The following is a 16,298-nucleotide window of genomic DNA, read 5'->3' as shown; positions in this document are numbered from 1 at the left end:
CTTGGTGGCAAACATGAACAACTTGACTTGGTGGCGAACAACTTGACATGGTGGCAAACATGAACAACTTGACTTGGTGGCAAACATGAACAACTTGACATGGTGGCAAACATGAACAACTTGACCTGGTGGCAAACATGAACAACTTGACTTGGTGGCAAACATGAACAACTTGACTTGGTGGCAAACATGAACAACTTGACATGGTGGCAAACATGAACAACTTGACTTGGTGGCAAACATGAACAACTTGACTTGGTGGCAAACATGAACAACTTGACTTGGTGGCAAACATGAACAACTTGACATGGTGGCAAACATGAACAACTTGACTTGGTGGCAAACATGAACAACTTGACTTGGTGGCAAACATGAACAACTTGACTTGGTGGCAAACATGAACAACTTGACTTGGTGGCAAACATGAACAACTTGACTTGGTGGCGAACAACTTGACATGGTGGCAAACATGAACAACTTGACTTGGTGGCAAACATGAACAGCTTGACTTGGTGGCAAATATGAACAACTTGGTGGCATAACAAATACAATTGTTGAATTGTGAAATTGTTAAAAATATCTTCAAGATACCCAAGTAACACTTAAACAGTGGAAGATTAGAGAATTTCTGTTCCCATCTTCTTATCTTATCTTATAAATAACAGTATTTGGTATTTGGTATTTTGAGCATAATTTAGGCCATGTCGTGCCCGTAATCCATCAAGGGTTATCTCTCTTTATATCACAAGAGCTAAATTTTATACTGTTAAGTCATTAAAAACAAGGTCTATTCACAGTTAAGATAGTACAATTGTATTGATTTCATAAATTAAAGACATTCCTTCTTAACAAACGATGAGTACATCCTACGCGTATTCACGTGACAGTCTAGACTCTGGACTATCAAGTAGTGCATGTTAATTAGAGACATTCTACTACTTCATTGGTTTTCTGGTTTACCTGGCCATTTCAGACAATCCGTTACATGTTCCAATGACACTAGGGAAGAAAGAGTTCTTATACAAATTTGTCCTAGCATATGGAATAAGAAATGTGCCTTTTCTGTGTGTCTTTCTATTTTATCATATGTGTTTTTGTACTTGTAAGTTAAGGTTAGTGCTTATTGGCTATAAATTAAAAAAAAAGAACAAAAACATAAAAAATACTTTTTTAAAACCAAAGCTTATATTAAGCGTACTTGTATTAATTAGTTTGGATCAGTCATGTAATTATTTGTAATAGATATAGCCTAGCAATAAAAAAGCATTTATAAAAATATAAAAAAAGTGGGAACGACCTGAATTCAAAGTCATGGCTCAAGCCCTCTCAGACTTCTCAAGCCAAGACGGTTACCAATCTGCTAGTGGAGAGCCTCTAGTGGGGCCATTTCTATAGTCTCGTCCTATTTTTTCATCTTGTGTTCTCTAAGACTCAGACGACGATGTATAAAGGGGACCAATTCAGCCAAGTACAAATTTGAGATATCAAACAAAAATAATTAATTACCAATAATTAATTAAATAATTGGTTACTTTTTTTTTATTCTTGTGTTGTCAGGTAAAAGAAATATTTGTCCCAAATTTCAACTTGATCCAAGGTTGAGTGTCGAAGGAATAACGCGTACAACCTTTTGACCAGACAGACAGAGTGAGTTGATAGAAGCTTTGCAAAAACAATACAATTGATAACTAGCTAGACACAAATGTCGACTATAAGTTTTGTATGTCATGTTTCACAAGTGCTCAATGTGACCAGCACTGGCAGCACGGACAACATCAAGCCGATACGACAACTCCCGATACGACAACTTTCGATACGACAACTCCCGATACGACAACTCCCGATACGACAACTGCCCAAAGCGCATCAGGATGTCCCCGTCCGCTGTGTGGATTGCAGCTTTTATTCGAACTTTCATGTCATTGATAGTTACTGGCAACGGTGGAACAAAACTTTATTTTAACAAAGTGGCACACAAAAAAAGTTGTACATAGTGAGGTCAGGGAACCTGGCAGGCCAAGCACAGAGAGCACGCACAACGCCTTCTACTGAGCAGTCGCCATTTTGAGGGTAAATGAATAAGTGATTTTCCTACAAAGACAAATGGAAATTGATAAGTTGAATTGACACCTAGTTAAGAAAGGATAACTCCGTATCTAATGACCCACTATTACCCAGTCCATTTCAATGCTTTAGGATGGAATAAATGCGTGATGATTTAGAAGCATTCGTTTTGAATTACCCTGTATTTAGTAGGTCCTATAGCTTCAGCTCACACTTTCTAATAATAGACAGCAATGACCAAGTCTTTAAGGAAACATATTGAAAGAATCTTTATTAGTGACACAAGACAAAAACAATGAATTATCTCAAGAATATCAAACAAGTATATACATTGTTACATAGATCTATATTTTGAAAATTCCTCTACTCAGTTTGCGAATTCTTCATCTGATCAAGGCCACTCAGGGAAAACTCTGGCTTGATAGTTATAATGGATCTCATTCACCAATCGTAAACAAACAACATTTAGCCAAGTGGTTTTCTATCTTTTCTATACAAAATACGCAATACACACAGGCTGTCACGTGACAGTTTTTTTTCCATCGTTTTATCAATATTATCACGTGGCTAAATGTTGTTTGTTTACGATTGGTGAACTAGGTCCATGTTCAAAGTATTATAACAAAATAATATATATGTTTCTTCAAATCTAGACCATGTCTAGACAATTTATATTCTATATCAAGAAAAGATACGTCAGTGGGTATTCCCGCATGTATTTATTAAAGAGTTTAATGAATAAATACATTTTACGAACCAACTTCTTCTAATTCTTGATCTATAGGCCCATCATTAGAATTTTGTTAAACTCTGAGTTGACGTATACATGCGCTTAATCAGGATTTTTTTTCGGGAGTGGGTTGGGGTGGGGTGAGATTAGGCTGGGTTTAAAAAATGTCCCATTTTTTAAAATCTTTCATTCATATCATTTATAAGTTATCACCCTTAGTCACCATAAAGGAGGAGTTGTCTTTACAAAACAAACACTTTTTTTTTGCTAATTATTCAAAATTAAGCTGTCGTCTAAATTCACCTTGACCACACGTAACAATATTTCGTTTTCTAAAGAATCAGTACTGCTTCAACCAGTCCGTGTACCATGTTGGCAGATACGAGAGTGGAATATTGAGAAGTGAACTGTCATGGCTCGGGGCGTATCTGGCTTTGGGGAACCGAGACGTCAATGCGTGGATGTAGGCGTCTACCACCAGATCGATGTTGGGCGACTTATCCAATCCTTCCATCATCTGGCGATCTAGATTTGGTATTAGAAAGATTTTTAACTATTTTTAAAAAGTCAAACCTTTAACTTTTTGTAATGCTGAAATAAAGAAGAGACGCCAAATATAGTCATTCATAATGGTCTGACAATGACTAAATATTAGCGCAACTGTTTTAGTGAACGTTATGGGACAATCAACACAGTATTTTTTGGAGTATTTGAAGTACAGCTTCAGTTGGCCAAAGTCTACTGTGTCAGTGGCCAAGTGTCTATTGCCAAATGTCAGTGGCCACGTGTCAGTAGCCAAGTGCCAGTAACCAAACTTTCATCAGGACTCTAACTTACAATGATCGGTTCAATAACTTAAACCACACGTTATATGACTTCGGTGTAACATTAAATTGAGCTATAATTCATTTTCTGCAATCTTCGTGAAACTGGGTGAACTGAAAGTATGGGAGGCAGATCTACAACAGCTTGGGTTTCGGGCATGGAGACGAAATCCGAATATACTTCCACCCCATATTTGATCTGATCAGAAATGTCCACTCATGTTGACCTACTTAATCAACTCGATCTCCCCCCCACACACATACACGCGATGGATCGATGTGGGAAATGTAGAAAATGTGGAAAGAGGGAGTTTATGAAATGGAGAGTAAAACGATGTGGTGACGACTTAATGGAAGCTAAAGAAAAACGTAAGAAAATGAGGAGAGGAAGATTGGAATGAAATCTTAGGTCGGATGCAGAGGTGTAGTGAGCAAAACGTGCGCATGGGGCAAGGTAACCTTATTGGCGCACCCCCCCCCCCCCAATTTTCCATGAACATCACATAGAAATAGAGGATTACAAATAAAATGTATTTAATACTAATGTGATACAAATAACCTAACTAAAATATCTACAATAATTTTATTTGTTTGGTGCCTATCTACATGTGGCGCCATTGAAGGTTGCAGCAGGGGGTATCGTGCCTCCCTTGCCCCCCCCCTCACTACGCCCCTGGTCGGGTGTTTAGAGGCCTGGACGTTACATGAAAAGACTATATGCGCTAGTGCGAGAATTACGTGGCAAAGCATCTTCGTTGCACAGAACATTTCTAGGAAGATTTTCATTGGCTGTCAGAAAGGGGAAGGTACTGCTGTCAGAAAGGGGGGGGGGTACTGCTGTCAGAAGTAGGGGTACTGCTGTCAGAAGGGGGGTACTGCTACAGACCTGCCATACATGATTTCTCAGAGGACTCTCTTAGAGGCAACATGTTGAATATTGTCTCATTTGAATGAATCTCTATCCTGACACGCCAAAGAATTCGAAACACTTTTATAATTGTATAATTAAAACAATGCATGCCTTCGAGAACGAAAATTAACTAAAGAGTGCAGTAATTCACACAGCCACACAGACCTAGCCTATATATTATGCCTCATCCAACACAGACATTGTCTCAAGTGGACCAGTTTAATACATGCGTTACTTACAATTGTTGACAAAGCCAGTGTACAGAGATTGGACGTCCTCTGACGCACATTCGTAAGCCTTTTGTACCGCTTTGTTCATTGTTTCGTAATTGAAAAGTGGTGTTTTGAAAGCACCTGGTTCAATAATGCTCACCTTAACACCTTTGTTGTACATCTCTCTCCTAGACGAAACAAAGATGTGGTTACTAGAAATACATGATGAAACAATGATGTTATTAGCACAAACACTTGGTGAAACAAAGATAGATTTGGTTAGCACAAGCAGTAGAGAAGAAATCAAAAGATCGAACCCACAACAAAAGAAACATAGATGTGGTTAGCACTAAAACGTGATGAAACAAAGATGTGGTCATAACACACACTATAGAGGAAACAAAGATGTTAACACAAACAGCCATTAGTTGAATTCACGTATCGAATACTTTAGCCGGAGGTACATCTTGTTCAAATTAGCAAATACACTATATAATAAGTAGAAATAAAAGATGCCATAACAACGAATAGGCCTACAACTTTGGCGCTTGGCATTTAGGGTCACGGTTAAATTTTTGAGAAACTTTGGATTAAAGCGACATCGATGTTTCACTCCATTCTGTTGATAAATCTGTATTATTGGTTGAACTGATGTTTCATTCCATTCTGTTGATAAATCTGTATTATTGGTTGAACTGATGTTTCATTCCATTCTGTTGATAAATCTGTATTATTGGTTGAACTGACTTGTCAAATACTTGGCAGCTAGTGTCGACTTAGATCAATAGCAGGTACCTTCTAATCTCATTTTAAAAACTAGACCAGGAAAAAGCTCTTTGACCTTTTTGACCTACCTGACGAAATCCGAATAGACTTCCACCCCACATTTGGAAAGTGTATAAACTGGCGCAAAGATCGCGAGACGAGCCAGTAAACTTGATGTGTTTACAACACGGCCTTTTGATCTCCGCAGCAGGGGCAGAAATGTTCGAGTCATTTCAATAAGACCAAACAAGTTCACATCAAAACATGCCAGGTAATCGCTCTTGGAGCAGAGTTCGGAGACTGCCATGTTGCCGACTATACCCGCATTGTTGACTAGTCCCCAGAGACCTATGACATACAAGAAAAAGACAACTATTATGCAGAGCTAATTGCACCAAAAAGCCTACATATTGAAATAGACTTAGTGTAGTGTATATTACTCTCATAAATAGCCAAACATGCGCCTGGGGCAAGGTACTTTATTGCCCCCCCCCCCATTTTCCATCACATAGAAATATAGGTTGCGTGTGGTGCCAGGGGCATTGTGCCCCCCCTACCCCCTCTCACTGCGCCTCTGGTGTATACACACCGCATACACAATTACAAATCTATATTTCTTGTTTTAAAATATTAGACTTTCTTTTTTCAAGACCGTGAGTTGTAAATTGTGTTCCGGCGTCCGGAGCGAGATTTTGTTAACTTTTCCGATTCTTACGTATGATGAAATCATTATTTCCCAATCTTCTAAACACTTAAACTTACACACTTTTCTGTTCCTTTGAACACAGCTTTTCAGATTTCAGATTTGTATAAGGAAAGATGTTGATTTAGTCTCGGGGAATTTTCTGCAAGGTTCGTCTTGAGACCTGAAGCTTATTATTAAACCAAAGGTTTCCAGTTCAAAACCTTCGGACCACATCTCGTACCACCATTTTTTTTACAAAGTTTATATCAACTCACTTTGTCTGTCTAGTAAAACGTATGTACACGTTATTTCTCCGACACCCAAACTCGATCAATCTGAAATTTCGCACAATTATTTCTTTTACCTGACATCACAATCAATAAAAAAAAATCAATTAGTTAACTATTGTTAATTAATTATTTTGTTTGGTATCTCAAACAAGGAAAAAAATTGTACTTGACTGAAGTGGTGGTATAAGCTGAATTAGTCCCCTCTATAGGTCGCCGCTTTTAAGTAAGTAAGTAAACAAACAATATGTAACTATAAAATCCTCCCCTACATACGCACCTCGCTAGCAGAGTGGTTAGAGGTTTGAAGAGGCTTGAGTTCGAATTCAGGTCGTTCCTTTTTTTTTAAAATAAATGCTTTCAAAAAAAAAAGATGACTGTCAAATTCACCTAGATATCACTTTCTTTGTCCACCCCACCCCCCTTTCCCATTTTCTCAACTGGTCCAGACAAGTGCTAGGATCATAGCGTATTGAGAAAGCTAAAAGCATGAAATAGCGCTAAATAAAAACAATGGGTACTGATATTTCTAATCGCACAGATTTATTGTTGTTGGTCTAGGATAGTCTAGATCTATCTAGATCTATTACAAATTTAATTATATGACTGATCCAAACTAATTGACACAACTACACTTCGTATAAGCCCTTTTTTAAAAAGCCGCATTAAAAAAAGGCAAGTACTCCATTCAAAATGAAACTATGAATCACCGAATAATTACTTTCCATTTAAAATATTTTTCATATTTAATTCATTTCTTATGCCTTGGGTGTACTGATTACTGATTCGATACATTATTATTTAAAAAACAATCACAACAAATAAAGACTTTTGTTTTCAGGGAAGTAAACTGTGTTGGATTAGATATAAAACTGACTGAAAACTTTCACTGTTTAAACCAATATTCTTTCCTCCTCCCCCCATCCCCCCAAAAAAAAAAATAACAACAAATAATTCACAAATGTAAACTATTCAACAGTCGAGAGTAAAACATACCTATATCTTTTGGCAAATGTTCTTTGACTCGTTGTAAAGCTGACTGAACACTTTCCGTACTTCTAACATCCAGCAAAAACGGAACCACATTTTTGGAACAGTTCTGTGATAGGTACTGTCTTCCATCTTCTGTCAGACATCCAGCAAATACTTTGAAGCCGAGATTGTCAAGTCGTCTTTTAAAATAAATAAGTATAGAGGCTAAAGGTGGACAAAGTTATGATTTTTAAAAATTCGAATTTCTGAAACCTCAATTTGTTTTGTTTCCTTGATACCATGGCAGGTTAATACTTTTGACGAACTTGTTCAAACGTGTAACTCGTGGAACTCACATTTCAAAAATAAGTTGAAAGAAAACATTTTGAAACAATTTGCTCTATTCTAAAATTTTAACAATAGCGTTGTTGGAACATTTCAACACTAGCACGGTTTTAACATTTCAACGATAGCACTGCTTTAACATTTAATCGATAGTTCTAACATTTAAACAATCGCCATCTTCTAACATAGGGTCGCGGTGGCTGCGTGGTAAAGCGCTTGGCTTCCGAACCGATGGGGTCCCCGGTTCGAATGACGACGTGAATTTCGTGACTTTTAGAGCGTCTCTGAGTCTAAACCAGCAATGTAACCTACCTGACATTAGTTGGGTAAAGGTAAAGTGGGTTGGCCACATGACACCCTCGTTAACCCTGGGCCACAGATGTACACTACATGATGATCATCTGCTTCATAGACGGATTGCTTAGTATAGTTCCATGCTTTACTTATAGACTATTTATAACATGTAAACAAATACTCCAGTCTAACATTTCAGCAAATGTTTGATTCAATAATAATTTCGCTTTTAACTTCCTCAATTCTCTCATGCAAAGCCTCAACGAAAAAACTTACCCTCTTTATAATGAACACTACTGCCAATTACACTTTACATGTATAGCATGAAACACTAATTGTTGTTTTCAATTATATTTGAATTTATACATACTAAGACATATTACTTAATTTGAACCAAGTAGACAAAATAGACGATATAGTAGTACAAGAAAATGGAGTCCAAAAACTATTAGCCAACACCAAACCAAATAAAGGGTCTGGACCTGATGGTATTCCAGCTAGATTACTCAAAGAACTAAGCAATGAGCTAGCCCCAGGGTTCAAAATACTCTTTCAGGCATCGCTTAACCAGGGCAGAGGAGCAAAGTACTGGAAAGAAGCTAATGTCACCCCCCTATTTAAAAAGGAGAAAAATCTGACCCAGGAAACTACAGACCAGTATCACTTACCAGCATCACATGTAAAATCCTAGAACACATAATATGTAGCAACATCATAAACCACTTAGACAAACATAATGTCCTCACCCCATACTAACATGGCTTTAGGAAATATAGATCATGTGAAACACAACCAATAGGACTAATGATAACTTTTCAAAAGGTTTAGATAATAGTGAACAAATAGATGCTATCTTACGAGATTTTTCCAAGGCTTTTGACAAAGTTCACCACCAAATTAAAATATTTTGGCATTAATGGTCCATTGCATCAGTGGATTAAAGATTTTCTGATAGGGAGAGAACAAACTGTAATAATAAATGGCTCTAAATCAACACCGATAACAGTAAACTCAAGTGTACCTCAAGGAACTGTCTTAGGTCCACTACTATTCTTAATTTACATAAATGATTTACCAAATTGCATTACCTCAGGAACTAAAGTCAGATTATTTGCAGACGATTGCATAATATATAGAACAATAAAAACAACACAAGACACAGATATTTTACAAAGAGAATTAGATGAATTACAGAAATGGAAATCACATTAGAGCATGTCTTTCCACCCAGAAAAATGTCAGTTGTTAAGAGTAACAAAAAAAACTAAAACAAATTAACTCCACTTATCTTATTCATGGCAAACCAGTAACACAGACTAAAAACGCAAAATACCTAGGTGTTATAATAAATGAAAAACTGTCATGGAATCCCCATATTGATGAAACTATAAAAAAAAATCAAACAAAGCATTAGGGTTTATTAAAAGAAATTTCTATAAATCAAAGAAGAACATAAAACTAAAATGTTATTTAACCTTGGTTAGGCCAATAATAGAATATGCATCCTCCGTTTGGGACCCCTCAACTCAAGATAACATTAAGAAACTGGAACAGACACAAAATAGAGCAGTGAGATTCATAACAAACGAATATTCACACTTAACCAGGGTAACACCTTTAGTAAAATCACTAAATTTAGAAAGCCTTCAGGACAGAAGACTCAGAAGTAAAGTAGCAACTATACATAAAACACTGAACCATAATCTTCAAATACAACAACAAAATTTAATAAAATACTCTGAAAGACACAAAGATAAAGGCACATGCCTCGTCCCATATGCTAGGACAAATTTGTACAAATACTCCTTCTTCTCTAGTGCTATTAGAGCATGGAATGGGTTGTCTGAGCTAGCCAGGAAAACCAGTGACTTGGCAGAATTTAAGTCATGGTTAATATGCATGACTAAATGCATAACGCGTAGGACGTAATCATCTTCTTTTTTGAAGTAACGTCTGTATTATATAAGATAAGATAAGATACTAGATAATATTTCTCTCTTTCAAAATAACAAGTAAACATTTTATTTAAAATACAAGTAGCTAGCATGAGAGAAAGTATCTAATTCAGTAATACAAAAATTTGTAAATCATTTTTATAAAAATCAAAAACTGTTCGCATAGACGTATGTATATTGTTAGTTGAAAATGTCACCTATCTGTTATAAGATACTATTAATTGTAAATAGTTGTAAAATGGTGTATTTTTTGTACGAAAAACCGCTTGTATAATGATTTTAGAAATTAAAATGTTCGCTTTCAGAAATGCAAAACTAGCTGTTAAATCAGAACTTTGAAAGATCTAAATTATTATGATATCGGATTTTCAACTTTTCTAGTTTTTAAGATCGGACGGATAAACTAAAAGCGGCTATTCCCCTTTCGGGAGCCGCTAAAAACAAACAACTTACATGACCAATCTTTGACCAAATCCAGAGTCACATCCGGTCACTAAGACATACTTTTCACGATAGCCACCAACTGTGAGTCTGCGCCGTAACTGTTCAATAAGAAACAAAGTGATGATCAACAAGACCAACACATACCACAGGTCAGTCATGGTCAACTGGGTAGTGGAGTCAACAAGTCAATTTTAGGCGACTTGAAAAAAAAAAGATCGAAATCCGAACCGTTAACAGTGACTACAGAACTCGCTAAACATAATTGTTCATGACATAAATCTATGCGTAAATGAAATGCATATTTAATAGAAGTCTATACACGGCATACAGGAACCAAAAAATAAACCGTCAGTTAATTAGAGCAGAACGGATAGACCTTGAATGTGTCTAACTGCGAAAGATCTTAAAACTCAGCAGAAAAAAAGCTGGCTTGAAAAATTAAAGTATCAATCATTGTTACCCACCCCCTCATGTTTTTTAAAATCTCTTTTTTTTTGTCGCACATTCTCCTGTGTTCATCTAAACTTTCTTTAAACATTTTACATGTTTCAGAAGTTTCTTTAGAAAAGAATCTTGTTACGTCCTAGTGCAAACTTGAATCTTGTTACGTCCTAGTGCAAACTTGAATCTTGTTACGTCCTAGTGCAAACATGAATCTTGTTACGTCCTAGTGCAAACACAAATCTTGTTACGTCCTAGTGCAAACTTGAATCTTGTTACGTCCTAGTGCAAACACAAATCTTGTTACGTCCTAGTGCAAACTTGAATCTTGTTACGTCCTAGTGCAAACTTGAATCTAGTTACGTCCTAGTGCAAACTGGAATCTTGTTACGTCCTAGTGCAAACTTGAATCTAGTTACGTCCTAGTGCAAACATGAATCTTGTTACGTCCTAGTGCAAACTGGAATCTTGTTACGTCCTAGTGCAAACTTGAATCTTGTTACGTCCTAGTGCAAACTTGAATCTTGTTACGTCCTAGTGCAAACTTGAATCTTGTTACGTCCTAGTGCCGAGGTCGGCAGCCTGAGGCTCGCGAGCCACATGCGGCTCTTTGAAGGTGAAGCTGCGGCTCTTTAGTTCCAAACGCAAATATTATTTATTTAATCAAAACATTTAAAAAAAAATAGTTCTGAATTGTTTAAGAGGATTAGACTGCTTCCTACGTGCGTCTGAAGAACTGTTTCGTGATTTCAGCCCCCCCCCCCCCAGAAACCTTGAAGACACAAATCAAAGATATGCCACTATCCGCTAAAACAGTACAAGATAGAATAGTTAGAATATCTTCAAATGTAACATATTTGCAGGTGGACGATATTCGACTTTCTTCTGCTTCATCACTTGTTAGTCTTGCGACATAAAAGACACGGCCCAAGTTGCCCAATTTGTCAGGTATATGTCTTCCCAAGGTCCAAAAGAAGATCTACTAGGATTGCTTCACTCATGATATAACATGAGTGTCATGATAGAGCGAATACCTTGAAGACAATAAGATCGAATGAAATAAAATCTTTTTAACAGCAACTGATGGAGCCAGAAGTGTGACAGGAAAAAAAGAAAGAAGCAACAACGATTCTTCGGAGCAAAATGTCTAAAGCAGTATCGCGATAAAATCAGAGCAACTTTTGACACGAATTACTTCAGCACAGTAATAAAAGAATCAAAGATGAATTTCTTGACAGATTTGAGCTATTCAAAACCAACAAAACCATTCTAGCATTCCTGGTAAATCCTCTCAACACAAATAGTAACAAAATCCACATTGAGCCATTTGGAATTGATACTGGATCTCTAGACATGCAATTGATCGATTTAAAAAGTAATGTTTTGTGGAGTGGAAAATTTACAGTCAAAAGCAAGTTGGAAAAATTTGGAGGTCCAGAAATGTATGCGGCACTTAGCCTATATTTGACGCATGGAATAGTCTTCAGAATGCTACAGTGAGGTGACATTGGCCTTTGAAATACTGACTATCTTCGGATCGACATATTCGTGCGAGCGTTTTCTTGTATGAATATAATTTAACTTAAACTAGAGTAACAAGCCAACTTACAATAGAAAATTTAGAGTCGTGTTTGAAACTAAAAACAAGTTATGAGCCAAATGTATTCAAACTTTCTAAACCTAATTTGTTGTGAAAAACACGTATATATAAATTAATAGATGCGTTTTTTTTTTAAATACCCCAGTTGTAATTGCACTCACCATTGGCAAGAAAATATTTGTGGCTCCTTAAAAACTTTAAAAGTTTGAACTAGGACGTAACAAGATTCATGTTTGCACTAGGACGTAACAAGATTCATGTTTGCACTAGGACGTAACAAGATTCATGTTTGCACTAGGACGTAACAAGATTCCAGTTTGCACTAGGACGTAACAAGATTTGTGTTTGCACTAGGACGTAACAAGATTCAAGTTTGCACTAGGACGTAACAAGATTCGTGTTTGCACTAGGACGTAACAAGATTCGTGTTTGCACTAGAACGTAACAAGATTCCAGTTTGCACTAGGACGTAACAAGATTCAAGTTTGCACTAGGACGTAACAAGATTCCAGTTTGCACTAGGACGTAACAAGATTTGTGTTTGCACTAGGACGTAACAAGATTCAAGTTTGCACTAGGACGTAACAAGATTCAAGTTTGCACTAGGACGTAACAAGATTCGTGTTTGCACTAGGACGTAACAAGATTCCAGTTTGCACTAGGACGTAACAAGATTCAAGTTTGCACTAGGACGTAACAAGATTCAAGTTTGCACTAGGACGTAACAAGATTCCAGTTTGCACTAGGACGTAACAAGATTCATGTTTGCACTAGGACGTAACAAGATTCACGTTTGCACTAGGACGTAACAAGATTCAAGTTTGCACTAGGACGTAACAAGATTCAAGTTTGCACTAGGACGTAACAAGATTCAAGTTTGCACTAGGACGTAACAAGATTCCAGTTTGCACTAGGACGTAACAAGATTCAAGTTTGCACTAGGACGTAACAAGATTCAAGTTTGCACTAGGACGTAACTAGATTCAAGTTTGCACTAGGACGTAACAAGATTCAAGTTTGCACTAGGACGTAACAAGATTCGTGTTTGCACTAGGACGTAACAAGATTCGTGTTTGCACTAGGACGTAACAAGATTCCAGTTTGCACTAGGACGTAACAAGATTCAAGTTTGCACTAGGACGTAACAAGATTCCAGTTTGCACTAGGACGTAACAAGATTCAAGTTTGCACTAGGACGTAACAAGATTCATGTTTACACTAGGACGTAACAAGATTCATGTTTGCACTAGGACGTAACAAGATTCATGTTTACACTAGGACGTAACAAGATTTGTGTTTGCACTAGGACGTAACAAGATTTGTGTTTGCACTAGGACGTAACAAGATTCCAGTTTGCACTAGGACGTAACAAGATTCCAGTTTGCACTAGGACGTAACAAGATTCCAGTTTGCACTAGGACGTAACAAGATTCAAGTTTGCACTAGGACGTAACAAGATTCATGTTTGCACTAGGACGTAACTAGATTCAAGTTTGCACTAGGACGTAACAAGATTCATGTTTGCACTAGGACGTAACAAGATTCATGTTTGCACTAGGACGTAACAAGATTCATGTTTGCACTAGGACGTAACAAGATTCATGTTTGCACTAGGACGTAACAAGATTCATGTTTGCACTAGGACGTAACAAGATTCAAGTTTGCACTAGGACGTAACAAGATTCATGTTTGCACTAGGACGTAACAAGATTCATGTTTGCACTAGGACGTAACAAGATTCATGTTTGCACTAGGACGTAACAAGATTCAAGTTTGCACTAGGTTCCATAGATACTACACTTTAAAAATTTTAGACTTCATTCAGAAATGAAAAGTGATACGTCATAAGCCAAACTTCTTGCAAGGGATGTTATCGGGTACGTTACTAACTCAGACCCTAGTGGTGGCCATCTAAAATAATGTGTGCTAAATGGGCAAGGCAGACATTTATATGTTTCTTTTATATTTTTAACGTGTAAAAGTTTCCACATTTATTTGACCCATTATGGGGGGACAGACTTTACACTATTGGAGTATCGCTGATTATTTGATGAATAATATCTTATCAAGTAACAAAGACTTAGACAACAACATATACCATTAAAAACATCATTTGACATACATTATGTCAGTTTACTGTTTCTAGTTGTTTTTTTATCTACTCACATGGCGAGCCTCTGACCAAATCCTGAATCACATCCGGTCACTAAGACATGTTTTTAAAGATAATTTCCAATCTCAAGTCTCCTGAACATGTAGTCAAAGAAAGTGTATGTTATTACCGCAAAAATCAACGCAGGTACAAGGCCAATCATTTGTGTCTCATTTGTAGAGAGTACAATAAAGAATAATGAACAAAATGAAAAATAATGAAAAAATATAATTAAATTTAGCCCATTTCAAATTATATAAACTCAAGAGCACTTGTCTACCTCAGGGATTCTCAAATCTATTTTGATCTCAAGTACCCCTTGCTTATGTTTTTCTTATTAGTTTTTTTTTTCTCTTTTAGTTTGCTGGCTCTCCACCGAAATACTTGTACTGCAAGAGTTTGTGATTTAATGTTTGACTAGAAATTATTGAGTAGATTTTTTTTCTTCAATAATCCTGCCGAGCTAAAAAAGTTTTTATAGTGGTGTTGTTGGTGTCTTCCTGTATGGTGTTGTTGGTAGCTTCCTGTATGGTGTTGTTGGTGTCTTCCTGTATGGTGTTGTTGGTGTCTTCCTGTATGGTGTTCCAACTCTTTTCCGCACACATATACACATCTATAGTTATCTATAGTTTCTATTAGGTAGTTCTACTTAACTATAATGTTTGTGTTCAACAGACCACATAAGATTGGAAAAAAAGATTGTATGTATAAGAAAAATATGACAAAACTATCTGTATATATAATTCTCTACGTCGCCCAACCATGCGGGACACAACGCACGCACATCGGCTGTCTAACCATCGATGAAAAAGTCATGGAAAGATAACTCTTATTTCTGCAAGTCGGACTAGAGTTACCCCACGTAACTTTCGCAGCGACAGAGAGCACGGCTCAGAAAAAAAAGAGGGGGGGGGGAGAACAAATAATCTTCTTTTCTGTATATATAATTCTCTACGTCGCCCAACAATGCGGGACACGAACGCCGACTCTCTAACCCTCCTCCCGACCCCTCCCGACCGCACCTGCGCCTTCCTCGCTCTCCAGGCATGCGCACATAGTTGTTTGTGACTATATTTCAATGGAAAAATTAAATTAAATGTGGCCAAGAGAATATAACCTACGGGTTTCATTTCAAACGTCTTTCTAGTTTTTATAGGGTCTCGTAAATTGGTTTTTCTAGGTCGGAGATTCTATAAAAGCAGTCGCCGGGAAATTGATCTCATTAACCTCATTTATTTCGTACTTTAAGTGTATGTCTTGAACTAAACTCAAGTTCAGATTGAAGGCGACCTTCACATTAAGTCAACATTTTAGTGAGTGAAAGCACTGTCAGCACACAGTGTCTAGACCACAGACCTATATATAGATACAATATATATGGGTCTGTGGTTTAGACATTCAGCCCATGAGAGTATCAAGTGCCGTAAAAATAGATTATTTTTCAACATGAACTTCCCAGGATCTTCTTATCTTATCTTATCTTATCTTTTATAGACGTTACTTCAATGTAATCACTAAGATGTTTCTAGACCATCACTCTAAATTTCTAAACCTAAGCATTGGTAGAATTGCCAGTTTAGATTTTGAGTGGAAGGGCTAAATGTGTAGTTCTGAATGA

General features: G+C 36.9%; 1 protein-coding gene across 1 annotated transcript; it reads right to left on the bottom strand.

The window, feature by feature from the left end:
• Positions 1 to 2,308: 2,308 nt before the first annotated feature.
• LOC106050615 (17-beta-hydroxysteroid dehydrogenase type 6-like) lies at positions 2,309 to 10,791 on the bottom strand. Its single transcript, XM_056019351.1, has 5 exons — positions 10,497 to 10,791; positions 7,474 to 7,649; positions 5,595 to 5,853; positions 4,768 to 4,928; positions 2,309 to 3,319 (listed from the first exon to the last, which is right to left on the bottom strand). Exons 1-5 carry the CDS (start codon positions 10,643 to 10,645, stop codon positions 3,135 to 3,137), a joined length of 930 nt encoding a protein of 309 aa, XP_055875326.1. The 5' UTR covers positions 10,646 to 10,791; the 3' UTR covers positions 2,309 to 3,134.
• Between the last annotated feature and the right edge of the window lie 5,507 nt (positions 10,792 to 16,298).

The sequence above is a fragment of the Biomphalaria glabrata genome, chromosome 2 (assembly GCF_947242115.1).
Source record: "Biomphalaria glabrata chromosome 2, xgBioGlab47.1, whole genome shotgun sequence".
Classification (NCBI taxonomy): domain Eukaryota; kingdom Metazoa; phylum Mollusca; class Gastropoda; family Planorbidae; genus Biomphalaria; species Biomphalaria glabrata.
The sequence above is the reverse complement of the archived record's forward strand: the minus strand, read 5'-3'. Positions and strand labels throughout refer to the sequence as shown.